General features: G+C 44.2%; 1 protein-coding gene across 5 annotated transcripts in view; it reads right to left on the bottom strand.

Moving 5' to 3' along the window:
* Window positions 1–350: 350 nt before the first annotated feature.
* Window positions 351–16,479, bottom strand: part of kdm6ba (lysine (K)-specific demethylase 6B, a) — a 96,775-nt gene continuing 80,646 nt past the window's right edge. For all 5 annotated transcript variants that reach the window (XM_034856942.1, XM_034856943.1, XM_034856944.1 and 2 more), the window contains 22 exons: window positions 15,966–16,051; window positions 13,085–13,206; window positions 12,784–12,907; window positions 12,498–12,590; window positions 12,083–12,374; window positions 11,880–11,957; window positions 11,466–11,636; window positions 11,142–11,321; window positions 10,335–10,868; window positions 6,465–10,135; window positions 6,131–6,257; window positions 5,797–5,902; window positions 5,458–5,663; window positions 4,997–5,094; window positions 4,840–4,908; window positions 4,496–4,644; window positions 4,288–4,402; window positions 3,987–4,174; window positions 3,759–3,900; window positions 3,223–3,349; window positions 1,978–2,148; window positions 351–1,864 (listed from right to left, as the gene is read on the bottom strand). In XM_034856942.1, the coding sequence (XP_034712833.1) occupies window positions 1,844–1,864; window positions 1,978–2,148; window positions 3,223–3,349; window positions 3,759–3,900; window positions 3,987–4,174; window positions 4,288–4,402; window positions 4,496–4,644; window positions 4,840–4,908; window positions 4,997–5,094; window positions 5,458–5,663; window positions 5,797–5,902; window positions 6,131–6,257; window positions 6,465–10,135; window positions 10,335–10,868; window positions 11,142–11,321; window positions 11,466–11,636; window positions 11,880–11,957; window positions 12,083–12,374; window positions 12,498–12,590; window positions 12,784–12,902 (6,657 nt within the window). In that variant the 5' untranslated portion in view covers window positions 12,903–12,907; window positions 13,085–13,206; window positions 15,966–16,051 and the 3' untranslated portion in view covers window positions 351–1,843. The remainder of the gene's footprint in view (window positions 1,865–1,977; window positions 2,149–3,222; window positions 3,350–3,758; window positions 3,901–3,986; window positions 4,175–4,287; window positions 4,403–4,495; window positions 4,645–4,839; window positions 4,909–4,996; window positions 5,095–5,457; window positions 5,664–5,796; window positions 5,903–6,130; window positions 6,258–6,464; window positions 10,136–10,334; window positions 10,869–11,141; window positions 11,322–11,465; window positions 11,637–11,879; window positions 11,958–12,082; window positions 12,375–12,497; window positions 12,591–12,783; window positions 12,908–13,084; window positions 13,207–15,965; window positions 16,052–16,479) is intronic.

Here is a 16,479-nt window from a genome sequence, read left to right as displayed (position 1 = left end):
GGTTGCAAGACGACACAGTGCAAAACAAAATTTGATTGTTGTAGTTGATGCAGCAGAAGGTGTAAAAACATTATTTTAATGTTCTTTCTGAAAGTCCTGTGGGTTGGAGGTTTGTCCCATATCTTTGTTGCTGTTGAATGTAAGTTTTGTATCTTATAAATTAATATTTTATCAAAAAAACAAGTATAGCCGCTGTCATGCGTGACAGATGTTGTGATGCTGTTGGAGAACCTGATTGGTCAGGTCAGGTCTAGTGGTTGTGCAGCATTCAGTCACCTGCGTCATTCGTGAATGTTATTGGTAGATTAGACATGACCAAGCAAGTTCATTGAAAAAAACTCACTACTCACTTCTGGATTTATCAAAAAGCATTTATTATTAATAGTCATAGTAATGTCACACAAATTCACAAGTGTTTAAGACATGTCTGGCTCAGTTTGGTTGTGTGTGTGTGTGTGTCTGCAAGTATGTCTGTGTAATTTCTCTAAACAGTGCAGTTATAAATAAATGACCACAAAGTGAAGGAAAAGGGTATGGTAATATTGCAACAGGAAAAATAGATTTCTCATTTTAAGAAAAGAAAAAGTTGTTCAAAGAGAACATTTAGCACCATCTATCCCATTATCATATTCAACAGATATCATAAAATCAATAAAATCTCATCTAAAAGCCCTACATAATAAAAAATTTACCATTTCTCAGAAAGTTTTTTTTCTCCTTAATGAGCATTCCATTAGTCATCTTCTCTACGTGAGCGGTGTGCCTATGGTCTACAGGAAAGGTGGTGTTATATTCAAGATAAAGATATTTAATGTATATCAGGAGAAGAAGGCAGGAGTCATGAGGCAAACAGCAGGCCCCACTCCTATGAACACAACCCCCACAGTTCAGTTCTTACAGAGCAATCGGTGTCAATAAAAAAATACAGAGGGGAAAAAAGTCGCAAACTTGTACAACCCTATTAAAAAAGGGAGAACATTGATATCCAATAAATAGAGGAAACATTTTAAATTAAATGTACAATGCCAAAATAAATCCAGAAAATATCAAGTCTGCATATTGGAACAAAACAATCAGAAGTACAACACACGACCACCAGACGGCAATGATTTCTTTCTTTTTAGAGCCCATACAGAAAGGGAAGAAAAGAACAAAAGGACCTGATAAGTGACAACTGGATACTAATCTCCGGAGGAAATAAAAGTATAATTAATACAAACACAAGATTTACAACAGATACAAGAATCTAAAAGACAAAATAACCCCACCCCCCCAAAAAGAACCAAGCAGTTAAAACCCGTATGTTGTGTTTTTTATTCTTAATGCTTTAGAAAAATTTTCATATCTCTATTATTAGTATTTTTCATTTTCTCTTTTCTAAATACAAGGCCAATGTGGTATATATCTAGGCTAATCTAGTTTAGAAAAAAACAATAAATTACTTTTTTAAAAGACAGCACCTCACAAAAATTGCAAACAGCATGTACAAATTTCAGTATTCAAGACAACAACAGAGACACACCATCAACTACCCTCTGCAGTTTGTTGAATGGCAGCACCAACTGCCCCCTGGTTCTCAACTTCAGTGTTGCCAGGGTGTCAGGTTGAAAGCACCATCTGAGAGTAAACTGGTATTTTATTGGCGGCTTGGTATTTCTTTTTGTAAACAGTAATGATGAGTAAACTTATTCAACTGGCTGTTCGGCAAGTATTTGCAGTAGTAGTAGCAAAAAGGATCTTAAATAATGAAAGGGTATGTTGAAATCCAAAGTGTAACTGTGTCTTTTGTCCTGGCTTGCAGGAGTTTTGGTTATGGCTGAGGAGATGCAGGGGGGGAGCTCTGTCACCGGGAGGAGGACGTGGCCTGGTGAGACACACAACAGAAACAATTTTCCACGTTAGAAAGAAACATCCAAATTCTTAAATGGCGCAACTATTGAATCCTCAACAAAAGACAGCAGGATGTTGAATACTTACCAGGTTGAAGGAGTCATAGGTGTTCATTAGCTCCTCTATGCGGTACTGCTCTAGCACCACTACGTTGGTCAGGTTTGGGCTACGCTGACGTGCGCAGTCCTCACAGTGAACCACATAGGTTTTCCTGCTGTTGCTCTCACTTGTCACAAACAACAAATTGAACACCTCCAACTGTAACAGAGGAGAGGCCAGGTTCAGAAACACTCAGAAAGTTCTCCTACTAAAAAACTGTCAGTCAGCTTGCAGTAACAATGATGAAAAAGAAAGCACTGCAGACTAAATTAAGCATTTGAGACAAGGTTATGAAGTCTGCATTAGGGCTGGGCAATATATCGCTATGAGACTAGATTTTGGATACACAGTGAACCCTCGTTTTTCACGGGGGTTACGTTCCAAGAAGACCCCGTGAAGTATAAACCTTTATTTTTTTTTTTACAAATATCATACCGTGAAATACTCCATAATACATTGAATCATAGATACGAACTGAATGCTTCAAATGTCGGAGATCAGCACCGCCCCCTGCCCCACCGCGACCAGTGTCATTGGATTAGAAAGGGATAAAATGATTATTAAAAAAATACAAAGTACAGGAGGAAAACTGACTCGCGTGTATTTCACTGCTCTTCAGACTGACCGCTGCATCCTGACTCCGCTCTGAAGCGTTTTTTTTTGAGAGAAGAACATAGTTATCGTCGCTCTTCTTTCTTCCGGGCAAAAATCTTTGAAGCAGTGAGACCGTGAAAGGTGAACCGCGATATAGCGAGGGTTCACTGTAATGTTGTTTTTTTTCATAAATCTCATTGTCTAAATAACATTTTGTTAAAGCACCAATAGTCAACATTGAGGTATTTGGTCAAGAACATCATGATAATAGATTTTCTCTATCAAGCCCTACAATAAATCCTAGCTTTCTTATAGGTATCGGCCTCCTGCACATGAGCTTACAGTGATCGTTTTTTTAGATGCTGTTGTTTCTCCATGTCAACTAACTCTGATTTCAATGTGAATTGCACAAGACCACCAACTATGTCATTGGTTGGAAATGGGGGTGCATAGTATGTTGTGTAAACTGGCTTTATTTGACAAATCATACACCTATCAGTATAGGGCAAAATATTTTTAAACAGCCTCCATGACAACAATGTTGACTTGACAACTACTTGATTTAAAATTTTTGCAAGGTGTACCCAGTCAACTGAGTTTGATAGAGTTGGATTGTGAGAGTGACTGATGACTACTCACGTCACACTCGTTGCAGTAGTAGGCAGGCTCGTCCTTGACCCGACTCTGATAGGAAAGCTTCTTGCCATCAGCCACCAGTTGGTCACGTAGGACCTGGATGTGCTTCATGGACTGCAGCAAGCAGTGTCTGGCAAAAAAGGTAAAGATTACAACATTAATATAACGTCGGCAATGCAAGACTAACGTGCAATTAACACAGCCTGTTCTGTGATTTGGGAAATCCAGAAGCAATGCAGGGGTAATAATGTGGATGGCTAGCAGAAATTGGTTTTAAAGTACTTCCAGATGATTCTCTTGACAAGAATAAAGTTGTACTGTCAAAGTGAATTGAGATAACAATGCTGTAATATCTTTTTTAATTGTTCTAAATTGGCTTGCTCCCGTGGTGATTATTAGTATGTATCATTACAATTGCAATCTAACAATCCTTCATCAAGGTTATAATGTTCATATTGATTCTAGTACAGAAATATTTTCTTCCACCTCTCTTAATATGATGAAGGTGAGATAAGGCTTATCAGTTCATCGGTACTCACTTGACCATCTTGAAAGTGTCTGGGTCGGTGATCTTGACAGTGCGGGCCACGTTCCAAGACACATGGATCATTGGGACGATGGATTTGACCTTCTTCACTTCGTTCCACTCAAACCTCTCCAGGGCCAGTTGGTACTGGTAAGCTAAAAATGTCCAAGACAACTGACTTACCAAATACTCTCACTAATATTGTTATCTCTATTTGGTAAGTCGATGGTGCACTCCTTACCATTGAGAGGTCCAACATTCCAGGCAATGTTGTTGCACCAGCCTACGGCCTGAACCCAGTGAACAGTTCCCGCGTTGATCCACACCAAGTCTCCAGGCCGCTGGATGAAGCGGTACACTGGGATGTTGGCTTTGTAGAGGTCCTCCAACACTGGCCACCAGGACCCTGTCAGATAGTCCACTCCGTGCCTAAGTACATACAAGGAAAAAGTTGTAGGGCTTAGCATCTTAAGTAATCCTTGCATTGAATATCGGTATAAAGGGAAAGTACCAAAAAAGTCGGATTGTCTCTGTCTACTCACTTTTCACAGAAGTCGCTTATGGCCTGCCAGTAGTTCTCATGGACAGAGAACCACTCACAGTCTCCAGGGCCGATGTTGATGTTCACTGAGCAAAAGTTATTGTTCTCCTGGTGACCTGTTGATTTTAGAATGAACATATTTTAATTCAGATAGTAACTTATGTTTCAAATTGTTTTAGCCAAAGATGTAACACGAAAGAGTCCTTTACCTGGCGTTCGGCTGCCTGGAACTTTCATGTAGAGCTGGACAGTGTTCATGCCTAGGATGGTGTGTCCGACGTGGCTCAGCATGTTTCCACTAGATGCTACTCGCATAAAGGCTGGCAGCTTCTGCAACTCCTGAAGCTGAGGCTTCCACCTGAGCAGAGATAGCAAGTTAGAACAGAATCTTTAATAATGGATGACAAGTAGCTGCGTTGATATAAACAGATGTCATACAAAGGAGCTTCGCTTGCTGCTTTATTGAGATTTGACCACTAGAGGGCATTGCACCATCTGGAAAAAAGATCTAATTGCTTTCAAATGTTTTGTAATGATGACCACCATTGCTCACCTCTTGGGATCTGAGAGGTCAATATTAGTGCCAAACTTAATTATCTTCCCCACTTGTTTCTGCTCAGCACTGAGGAGGAAAAAACATTAAGTATTACTACAAAGCTCAAAACACACGTTTTTGGACAAACCTTGCCTTCTTTGAACAATATTCTTACCTGATAGTTTCTTTAGAGCTGTCCTTGTTTGGAGTATCAGAACTGGAAAAAGGCTTCTTCTCATCGTCATCATCCTCATCATCGCTCCCTTTCTCCTCCTAAAGACATACATCACAGCATGTTTTATAAACTGGATTGCAGCTCAAAGTATAGAAACATGGAGAGCATCTATCTAAACTGAATAATACAAGTAGATTCAACCAAGCAATCTGATAAGGCGACATGACATTTAGAATGATTCCAGAGTTGAATCAAAAACTTTTTTCAACCATAATTCATTAAACACAGAAACTCTCCAACATATTGATTCAGCAGATTTTATTTACAAGATTGAGCTGGTAAAGCAGTTTGTAGTTTTGTTATTTATTCAGTTTCAAAAATTCCATGATCTCCACAAAGCTAACGTTAGCTTAAGTAATGCTTAAATATACAGTGTGATTAGAGTATGAGAACATATTTACCTGCAGACTCTCTTGGAAGCTGGAGGCCTGGTACTGGGCATACTTGGCAATGGTGGTGTGGGAGCGGCTGCTCTCACAGGGCCATGTCTGGCCCATCCCACTGGGGTCCCAGTTCTCATCGGCAGGCTGCTGCACCTGGGTCCTCACCTCTACCGCCTGCTCTGCATTAGCCTCAACCAGTGACTTTGTAGAAAACAGCCCCAGGTCTAAAAACCAATTGATGTAAACATGTAGTAAATCTGTCTGTAACTAATGGTTCAAAAAGATTATTCCCCAGAAGTATCGGGAGAGCTTAATGAATTTTGCAGTTACAGTCTCGCAACTGTGATGAAAACTTACTAAGTCGTAGAGATCCAGCCAGGCCTCTGATGACAGTAACAGGGTTTTTGGGGTCTGTACAGAACTGCAGCAGCACAGGGGAGAACGCGTCCCTCTTACTCTCCAACTAAAGAGAAGAAACATCACGTCAACACATGGATATGAAGGCACATATCTAAATATCAACTGTAACCAACGTAATGCTCTGTTGCTTTGAAGAATGTATTATTTGTGTGCTGTCTGATTAAACATGAAAGGGCATTTCCGCCTTTTTCTTTGTTGGTTGATTTCTTATTATGTGTGTACCATAAACAGAATGTTACTTTCCCATATGTATCAAATGAAAATGACGTACATAGATGCTGGGCGTAGGCGGGTTGAGTTTCTCTCGGGGAATGGGTTCGTCCGAGGTCATGGTGGGCTTGACAGAGAAGGCTGGGAGCAAGAAAGATTCTTTGAACTTCCCTTTAATTCTTGCCCCCCTGCAACAGAAAAAACAAAACAAATTAACAGATGCAAACATAAAGATACAAAACACAGGTTTCTGTTACTACTGTGCGCATGAGCTACCTGATGAATCATTTAGATGCATGAATGAATCCCTGAATTATGCAAAAAGGCCTTGTACAATCTAGACCATTTCACATTAAATTGATTTTAAGAAAAGTCGTCCTTCATGGTGCACTTACTTGCAGGATCTGATGATTTCACTGGCAGTGTTTGTAATGTTGATTTCCTCCAATGGGATCCTCTTTTCCTCCACCTCAGACGCTATGAATGTCTCCCTGTCCCCGCTCTCTACTTTTATTAGGCGAATCTTTAGCTCTTTCGGTGGCCCATCTGACAGCGCCTTCAGTTTCAAGAAGTCTGTTGAACCCAATGAAGAACCAGATTCATGGTCTTTTTTCTCCTCAGAAGATCTCTCGCTAGAACCTCTTGACGTCCATTCTGAATGCTCTCCACCGGTGGGGCTGGCACCGGATGGTTCATTGTGTTTTGTTTGATCTGTGTCATAATGACCCCGATTATTCTCAGACCCCTTTTTGCTCTGGAGGTTGAGGTCGCCAAGAATTCTGCGATCCTTCTTCTCTTTATCGTTCTTGCTATCCCTGTGCCGCTTGTGGCTGGAGCTGAAATGAGTGGAGGAAGATGATGAAGAAGAGGAGGAGAAGACCATCTCTCTCTTTTCTCTATGCTTCTTTTCTTTTCTGTCTTCGTGCTTTCTGTAGCTCCTGTGGCTGTGACTTTGCTTTCTCTTCTTATATTTCTCCCTGTCTTTATCTCTACCCCTGTGCCTGTCTTTCTCTCTGTGTCCCTTTACTTTCTCAGGTTTGTGTCTGTCCTCCACTTTCACATTGCCATCGGGTTTATCGAGGGAATTCTTGTTAGGAAGTGACTGTCGACTAAGCATGACCTCGCAGCTTTTACCCAACTCTGCCAGAGAAGACTCAGAGATGGTCGTCAACAACCGCTCCTCCTTAATAGGATTTATGGTAGAAATACTTTCCTTTTTGTTGGAGTTTATTCTTTCCTCTATTGTATCTCCATCGTCTCTCCACACAACAGCGCCCTCTAACTTAAATTTCTTCTCTTCTAGCAGAGGAGGAGTGGAGGACTTAACAGGTGGGACAGCTGGACTGAATGGTGGATCTGACGTGGGAGAACCGCTTTGCTGCTGGCGGCATATATCAGGGCCCAGTGACAGTGACGAGGAATATTTGACCCCTAGCAGAGCTGATGGAGGGGGTCTCCCAAAAGGTCCACCACGGTAAGCATACTTCTGGCTCTCTAGAACTGTTGCTAGGGACTTGAACATGCTGTTTACACCTGTTTGGTGGAGGTGGGGTCTTTGGGGTGGTGGAGAACAAGAGGGTGTCTCAGGGTCCTCCTCGTCCTCTTCCTCGTCAGCCTCACTTTTAGTTTGCTCTGGGAGGCCATAAAGTTTGGCCAGGTCACTGTGGCGGTAATTGGTGTTCCCCTCTCCCATGTCCATTGACCGTTTAGGGTTCAGAGGGGTGTTTGGAGAGGGTTTAAGGTAGTCCTCATCCTCTTCATTGAGAGAAGATGTTCGGCTACAAGGGGAAGCCAGAGAGCCTTGGCGACTGAGCACAGGAGGGCTAGCATGAGGATTGGATCCAAAGTCTTCCTGGTTGGGCTGATGCTTCATTGCTGGAATGAGGTCTGGGGCACAAAGGTAACTCTTGATAGGCTGGACATTAGGAGTAAAGTTGTCAAGAAGACGTGTGGACCCAGTCTTTTCACTGTTATACATCTCCTCTTCCTTTTTGATAGATTCATCGAGCATGGCCATAATGTTAGCCAAACCATCTGGAAGCAATGTGGACAACTCAGAGGGCTCTTCCTCAAACTGGGCAGATTCAGTGCCACAGCTGCTGGCATTTTTCAAACCACTACTTCTCCCCGGCGTGTGGAGGATTTCCCTCATGGAGCTGGACGATAAGCTTGGTGGTGTAAGATTTTCTCTGGGAAAGGCCTGATACAGTTTGGGGGGTTCTCTAAGTGCCAAGGTAGGGAGAGAGTGTTGGCTGCTGTCTCTCACCGTGGCTGAGTCTTTGGATTGGTTGGGTGCGGCTTGCATTGTCGGGGGCTTGTTGGGGTATACCGACTGGTTCATCCCTGAGGTATTGTGTGTTGATGAGGGACTGAATGTCGTTCCGCCATTGTTGCTCCACATCTCCCTCTGTCTTTGCTTTTCTCTGGCGTACTCCGTCTGAGGTGTAAGGGGGGGCGGACGCAGTCTTTCTACAGGAGTAGTGGTGGTAGGTGCCTGACCTGGTGGACAGGGGTGCACGCCACCACGGCTTAGCCAGGGGTAAGGGGGTGAAGCCTGGGAGCTGGGGGGTGATGGAGCTGAAGGAGGGGCATTAACAGAAGAGAGCCGAGGAGGTTGCGGTGTTGGGGAAGTGTTGCAGGAGAGTAGTCTCTCCAGATTTTCAATAGCAGTCTGCTCTTTGCCTTTTGCACTGCACAGTTCCTCCTCCCTCTTTTGCTCCATTCTTTTTTTCTCCTCTTTCCTCTCCCACTCTCTTTGTTTTTTCTTTTCTTCCTCCTGCCTCTCCAGTTCTCTCTTCTTTCTCTCCTGCTCCTGCCTCTCTGCTTCGTTCTTCTTCCTCTCCTCTTCTTGCCTCTCCCACTCTCTCCTCTTCCTTTCCCGCTCCTTCTTCTCCCATTCTCTCTTTTTCCTCTCCTCTTCCTGCCTCTCCCATTCCCTCCTTCTCCTCTCCTCCTCCTGCCTCTCAGCTTCTCTCCTCCTCCTCTCTTCTTCTTGCCTCCGCTTTCTCCCCTGCTCCTGTCTCTCCCATTCTCTCCTTCTCTTCTCCTCCTCCTGTCTGTCCAGTTCCCTCTTCTTCCTCTCCTCCTCCTTCTCCAGCTCCTTCCTTTTCCTCTCTTCGTCCCGCTTTTGTCTCATCTCCCATTCTTTCTTTTGCCTTTGCTCTTCTCTATTTTTTCTCTCTTGCTCCACTTCTCTGTCCCTCTTCCTCCTTTCTTCAGCTTGCATGTGACCCTCTAGCTCTGCATCAAGCTTGTCTAGAGCCTCTTCGATGGATTGAGGAACAGAGGTCTGAGCTGGTGGACAAATCTGGGGCTCAGAGTGCGCCTGTGTCACAGCAAATTCTAAATGATGATCCAGTCTGGATGAGAGGGCTGGAATGGATGGCTGAGGTGCATTACTACCAGTGGAGCGTGGGGATGAGCGGTATGTAGTAGGGGAGCTAGGATGAGGATTAGAAACTCTGCTTGTAATCACACTGTCCCCTGCCCTCTGGTGCCCTGAGGAGAACAATGAAGATGATAAAGAAAATGCAGGAGGTTGCTCCAGCTCTGCCTGAACATAGTATGGCGTCTTCCCCTTCATAGGCCGGGACTTGGTGGGTCCCTGTTGTGGTCTGGGCTGCTCCCGTTGGTGAAGCTGGTTCACAGTGGTAGTTTGGCCTCTCTGACATCCTGGCTGCAGCATAGCATCCAGCTGAGAAATGGGGCTAGTGACGTCACGGGTGGAGGTTTGGGTTACTGACTCTCTTCCTCTCTGCCAACTGCTATTACTGCTGCCATTGTTCACAGGGCAACCAGCAGGGAGTGATGTGTTCACAGTGGAAACACCAGCCATGGTTACACCAGTAGAGCTCCTGCTGTTACTGTAGCCACCAATGGCACAAGAGGCCTGGGATATGGGAAGATTGGCTGTGATGACAGGTGTTCGAGTGGAATTGGTTTGGGGCAGAGGAGGGCTGACATGACGGTGATGCTGGGAAGGAACTGGAACCCGGCTATCCGCAACCTGATTGTGGCTCTGCTGGCTCTGAGGTAGCAGTCCTGGAGGCCTGTAGATGCCCGACTCCTGAAGAGACACATACAGAACAATTTTCAGTTAATAAATGGAATAATGATCACTATGTTGACAACTGCAGCTGGATTAACAGATTGACTTTAGTACTAGTTTAAACACCTGCTGCGTCATATTACCATAGCACCTATGACTGCAGAATAACAAACTGATATAAACTTGGTTCAAATGAGCATAAAGGCCTTGTACTCACTAAGGAGTGACTGCTGGGCCTGCTCTGGTATCTCCAGGCCTCATGGGGCCTACTTTGCAAATGCTGAGGTACTGAGGTGATGCCACCAGGAGAAGGGGGTGGAGGGGGACCCTTGTGCCCGAGCCCTGGATGAGGCTGGAAGTGGCTGTAAGGCACACTGCTGCTGCTGGTGGTTGCAGGAGGGTTTGCTGGTGACATTTGGGCATGTAGGTGTTGATCTCTGTCTCCCCTGGTTGGGGTAGATGCCGTGTGAGAGGTAGCTTGGCCGCCACCTTGGCCCCCAATGAGAGGGCTTCTCTGGTTATGAGCACCACGGGGCTCCATGGTCGGGCAGGGTTTGGAGCTGTGGTAGGAGGAGTGAGGAGACTGCTGGTTTACAGCCTGAGGTTGGAATGCATCTTTTGGGAGCTGAGGAGCACATCCCTGGCTGTAGCTTCCAGGGGAGGAGTTTGGTGGAGGTGAGAAGTTTGAAGGAGTGGAAGAGGCAGGAGAGGACTTTTGGGCATAGCTACCCATTCCTTGTTTGTTGGTTTCCTGTTATAGAACAGAGGATGAGCAACATTGCAACAAAGGATGATTAGAACTAACAAAGGATCTGATCACTGCTGCACTTAACAAAAAAAGGAAATCAATTTTGGGCAAAAGGTTATTTACATCCCAGTAAACAATACTATGTCAGGTTCAGACAGTTAATGGAATCAATAGATCTTTATGGCACCACTCAATCCAATAAAGACTGCGCTCAATAGTAAAATATCAACCCCTGGATCCAAGTACCATACATGTAATGAAGGGATATTTTCTTACTGTTCTGAGCTGGAACTCCTGCGATTGTGGATTCTTGCGGTCAGAAGTCTGGGGCTGCCAAGGAGTGTTCTTGTGAAGGGGGTTCCAGAAGGCAGCTTTTGGAGGGAGGTGGTGGACTGATGACTGGTGCTGAGATGGCAAAGACTGGCCAGGGAAACGCTGCAGTCCAGGATGGGATACCTGCACAGGGAGTGGGTCATTACAATATTTACAACTAAATGGTCTGACTAACGAAAACATACTAAAATTGTAGATAAAATCTAGAATTGAGGTTATACAATGGCTGTTTTGGTATAATACAAAATTTTAATTCCTGTCTGATACCTGATCCAAACTCTTTTTTCTCTTGCTGGGGCTTGGACAGTCCTCTGCAGCTGGGTGGGAGGACGGGTGCACGGATGGTAGAGGGGTGTGCTGGATAACCGAGTGCTCTCCCAATGGAGGGCCTGGCCTCTTTAGCTGACCCCCTAGCATCTTCCCTGGGTAGCCCCTCTGCTGTGAACAGAAAAATGAAAGGATCAGTACTGTGGCAGCTGAAGATAACTAGTCCAACTACAGCAGTATCGGTTCAAAAATATTCCATTGCTGAAATATTCAGCTAAAGCTCAGTGACAGGGGCTTTGAATTGAGTACGTCTTTCATCTGTCTGGTTGCAGCAGGAACGACAGCCAGAACAGAGATTGTTCTGTGTCTATATGGATGATGAAACATGACCATAGCCAATTAAAGAGCTCCTACCTGCTGCACCTGAGCCCACATCTCATCTCCCAGCAATGGTGGACCCCGGGGAACATGCTGCTCCTGAGGACCCCCAAACTAAAGCAGACAGTAAAGACAACACAGAAACAGTGAACGGAGTCAGTTTTTCAATCTAACATAAACTGTTTAACTCCATTACGTAAATCTACCACCACCATATCACCTGTAATATTCTCACTGACCTTCAGCAGTTGGTTTGGCCTGTTGGGGGGAAGATGGGGGTTGAGGGGAGGGCCGCCGCTGCCTGCATAGCCTCCATTATGGGGTCGTAGTGTGTGCTCATTGGGCAGTGGCACAACAGGATGTCCTTGAGGAGCGAGATGGGATTCATACAGCTGACTTAGTTGCTCCCATGCTCTGTGGGGAGGTGGAGGGTGAAGATGATGATGATGAGGAGGAGGTCTCTGCTGCTCCTTCTGCAGACCTGGTAACATTGGCTGTGGGAGCTCAATTTTTTCACATCCTCGCATGGGCCTGGACAGCAAAAAGAAGACAAAAAGGGTTCAAATTTATTACAACAAACTAACAAAAAACAGATCTTGATTACAACACAAGCTTGCATCATCACATCACTTTCTAAATGTTCTTTTGACTCACCCATTACTAAAGAATTTACTGGGATGGTTCAGTCCGCCCATAGGACCAGGAGGTAGATGTGAAAGGAGCTGGTGGTTTATTCCAGGCGAACACCTGCAGATTAAGAGAGACATAACACATGGTACAGTCGGATGACATTTCCTAGCAGTTTTTACACCAAGGTTGTTAAGAACATTTGCGCTTTTACTTCAGTTTCGTTATAATAACGGGAAACTTAAAAAGCTGATTAAAGATTAAAGTTAACAGAGGTTTGCAAGAGATTGTGTGTGTTGCTATGGACACAGACCTGGCAGGTGGCTGCCAGGCGCGGCCGCCCACGGGAGTCCATGGTCCCCGGTTGAGTCCGTCCAGATGGAAGGAATCCCGTGTGCCACGCCCGCCAAACTGCTCTACTGCGTGATGCATCCAGCCTGCGAATGTTAGTATTATGACTTTAAGGTTATCATTAAATATCTTAATAAAGAGAAAATATGATCATATGTGTTACTGTTATAAAAACCATTAAAATCAGTATGTACTGTATATCATATACTTACAACAGTCTGTCAGTGAATGTTATTAAAGTGCATTAGAAAGCTCTTACTCACCAGACTAGCTGTGTCTGTGAAGCCCTCCACTGCAGCACAGAGAGGGCCTCACTCCAACACTGACAATATCTGTACTGTCCGACTCCTCTGTCTTTTGCACCAAGAGCCCCAAAGCCTGTTAGCTACAGTGTGAGAGAGAAAAGAACAGGAGAGTATCTATATGAGAACAAGTAAGAAAGAGATACACTGAAAATCCAATAAATGCCAATGGGCTCTCTATTATATAGGTGGTGCAAGTTGAAAATAGGGCAATGCAGAGCTTACTGTGGCTAGAGAGAAACCCTTAATTAAACCCTTTTATGTACGCTTATTAACATCTAATTCCCACCACTAAAGTTCCATCTGATTCTGTTTTTGTTTAGACATTCCAAGATTAGAATAACTTTAATTGACTTGAAGACTTAAATCATGATGATCTTTGTCTGTAGCTGGTTGCTATGAGTCAGTCAGCCAGTAAGAGGCGTCAGTTAGCCACTTGGAACAAACTAGAATTATTAGTGAGGCCCAGATGGCTCAGTAAGGAGCTCACCTATGAGGACAGACCTGGGGTTACCGTAATCCTTACCAGGGGCCTCCTGATAACAACGGACAGAGGGAAAGACTAAGAGTGAGAGGCCTTGGTCACATGCCAAGTGTGTCTGTGGGAGTGTGTAGTGTTGGAAGCAATGCCAAGTGTGCAAACTGCATGCTTGTGTCTGCCTGTGCGAGGAGAATACTGTGGTCTCTTAAGTAGATGAGAGAGAGAGTGTGCGTGCTGCAGTGCTCTGAATGGTGTATATATAAAGTGTGTGCATGCCCGGTGGATAGACTAAGGTTTAATCTCATTAAGGCAGGAATGATAGAGAGGGAGGGGGGCAGCAGCGACAGACGGTCTGAACAGGATGGAAGGATAGATTAAAGAAAAAAGATGGAGAAGAAGGAAGGGATGGAGGGAGGTGGAGAGGAGAGTATGAACAGTGCCATGAAAACGCCCACACACCTTACCACACACACATACACAGAGACAACAAAGAAAAACGGTTGAGGGGCAAACATAAAAGAGGCTGAGAGATAACTCCCTCCCCTTCCTGCTTTTTGAAACACCCCACACACATACACAATACAACAGACAGAATGTGTCAAGATACAAAGATGTGCATGTACCTTGATTAAAAAAAGACAACAAAAGAGATCCCTGACTAAACCTGAGAGAGTATGTATTAGGCACCTACACACAATCCCCACTGCTGTTGCACTGAAGATGTAACAGATGCAGTTATTTAAAATCAGAATGTTTTGCCATCTCTGTTAAATTGTTATACTAAAGATGATTTATCCAAAAATAACAATCTCCCAACTTAATCTCCCGATTACTTCACTCTTAATTTGGATGACACCAGTTCAAAGAAATTGGATATATTTGATTTCCATCACAGTGAAAGCGTAAGATAAAAGTAACAAGTTGTTCAATGGTAAGAGAAATGAATCATAACCTGTATGTGCAAGTCTCCAATTTATGCATTATGTCTCCAAATGTTAAAGACACATAATGATAACTTTTTTTTTAAAGTGATGTATTATACATTAGTTTGAGAGTAACGGACATGCACACGCAGGTTATGATTCATTTCTCTTGCTCAGTCTTCCACCAGTTTTCCTAAATTAGCTCTGGTCATACGCAGTCCTTCCTCCCACCAGTTCCTCTTCTCTGCCTTTCTTCCTCCCACCACCTCTGAATGTCTCTGTCTCTATGTTAAGCCCAGTTGGAATATTTCAATCGCAACACACTAGGGCTGTAACGATATGGGACATAAAACCGAAATTGCAACACTCGGTTACACAAACCTGGGTCGCGGAGTGAGAAGGCCGACCCCACATCCCTTCCAACTCCCAGAGTTATCCTTCCCATCCAGATCTAATGCTACCACATCTGTAAATTACTAGTAGTCCTTTTGGTGCCTTGTTCCTGTTTTGTCAGGTAAATTTAGCTAACTGTAATGACGGCTAAAAACAAAGGGGGGGGGGGGGGCACAGTTAACGCTAACGGAGGTGTAGCTAACGTTACGAGTGGCTGCTCGGGTGCCTGGACCCGTTTCCCGACGGTTCAGTGCACCGGAGTTAAGTGCTGACCTGGATGGCGGCTAGCTGGCTGAGGGTTGACTGTGGAATGGATGTGTCCCTGGGGCTGCTGTCAGCTCTCATGACGACTGAAGCCTTGCAGCGCCGGGAGACTGAAGCAGAAGACGGGTGTGCTAGCTAGTTAAATTACCATTAGATTAGTCATCTTTCTATACAGTTAACGTTAATGATTACCGTGGTCAAAGCAATCATACTAAAAATAAATGCGCGTGTTGAACGGTATCGTAATCTTACGTTACCCACTAAGAATTACATTAGCATTAGCTACTTGTCAATCAGCACCTTTACAGTAGCTAGGTAGCAAAGCACTTTTTCTCTTTGTACCCCCTACAGGTTGGGAGCTGAATTGTACATTACTGTTACCATTACCATTATTCTCGTGTCTCATTCCAACAACTTAATTAACCCCTGAAACTATTTTGGAAACATTATTCCACGGTACAAAAGAATCTTTGGTGTTAGATTAATCAACATCGAAATCAATCAATATCAATAAATAAGGTGTCTGCATTACTGTGTTGCAAAGGGGGATGTAAGCACTGACAAAACAATGTCATGTGTTTGGTGTATTGTTACAGTCCTACCCCACCCACCCACACTTACACTAACACACACTCTCTTTCTCTTCCCTTTTGACTCACTTGGATCATCATCCAACAGGCTCTGCTGCTATGCAAAGATAGGCTGGCATTTACTGTCAAGGCTGCACACCACATGCTTTAAGACAAACTGACACACACACACATACTCATGCTGAGCTTACCTTTTAGAGTAGCACCAAGTTATTGATTCACAGTTGTGTTATGTCTTAGCTTTGGCTGCCAATCATCTCTCTGGGGCTCCGCAACCCTGAAAGACAAAGAAGACAAAAACATTCATGTCAAGCTGTCATTAAAACAACGTGAAGCCAAGCGAACACAATACTCAGAAGTATGATGATATACGAAGCTTTAAAACACATGATATAATTCAGGGCTGAGGGTGGTCTTTGCTTTCAACATGAACCGACAACCTCTTTGTCCTGCTGCTTTCTGACTTTCTAGACAGGTCACTAAACCCTTCTGACTTCTGAGGTGGCACGTGGTTTCACAGCAGCGTGGAAAACTTGAGGGTGTCTCAGAGGCAAAAAAATCTGCAGGGAGCGATGGGAGAGAGAGGCTCTTGTTGACTAACCTTCGCTTGCTCTTCTAACACAGACACAATGTGCAGCTTAACAGGCAGGCAGACAGACACACAAACAAGGCTGATCATGCCCTGACAGGAAGAGCCTGGTCGGC

Source organism: Etheostoma cragini, chromosome 19 (genome assembly GCF_013103735.1).
Source record: "Etheostoma cragini isolate CJK2018 chromosome 19, CSU_Ecrag_1.0, whole genome shotgun sequence".
NCBI classification, from domain to species: domain Eukaryota; kingdom Metazoa; phylum Chordata; class Actinopteri; order Perciformes; family Percidae; genus Etheostoma; species Etheostoma cragini.
Note: the sequence above shows the minus strand (reverse complement) of the source record. Positions and strands in the feature narration are given on the sequence as shown.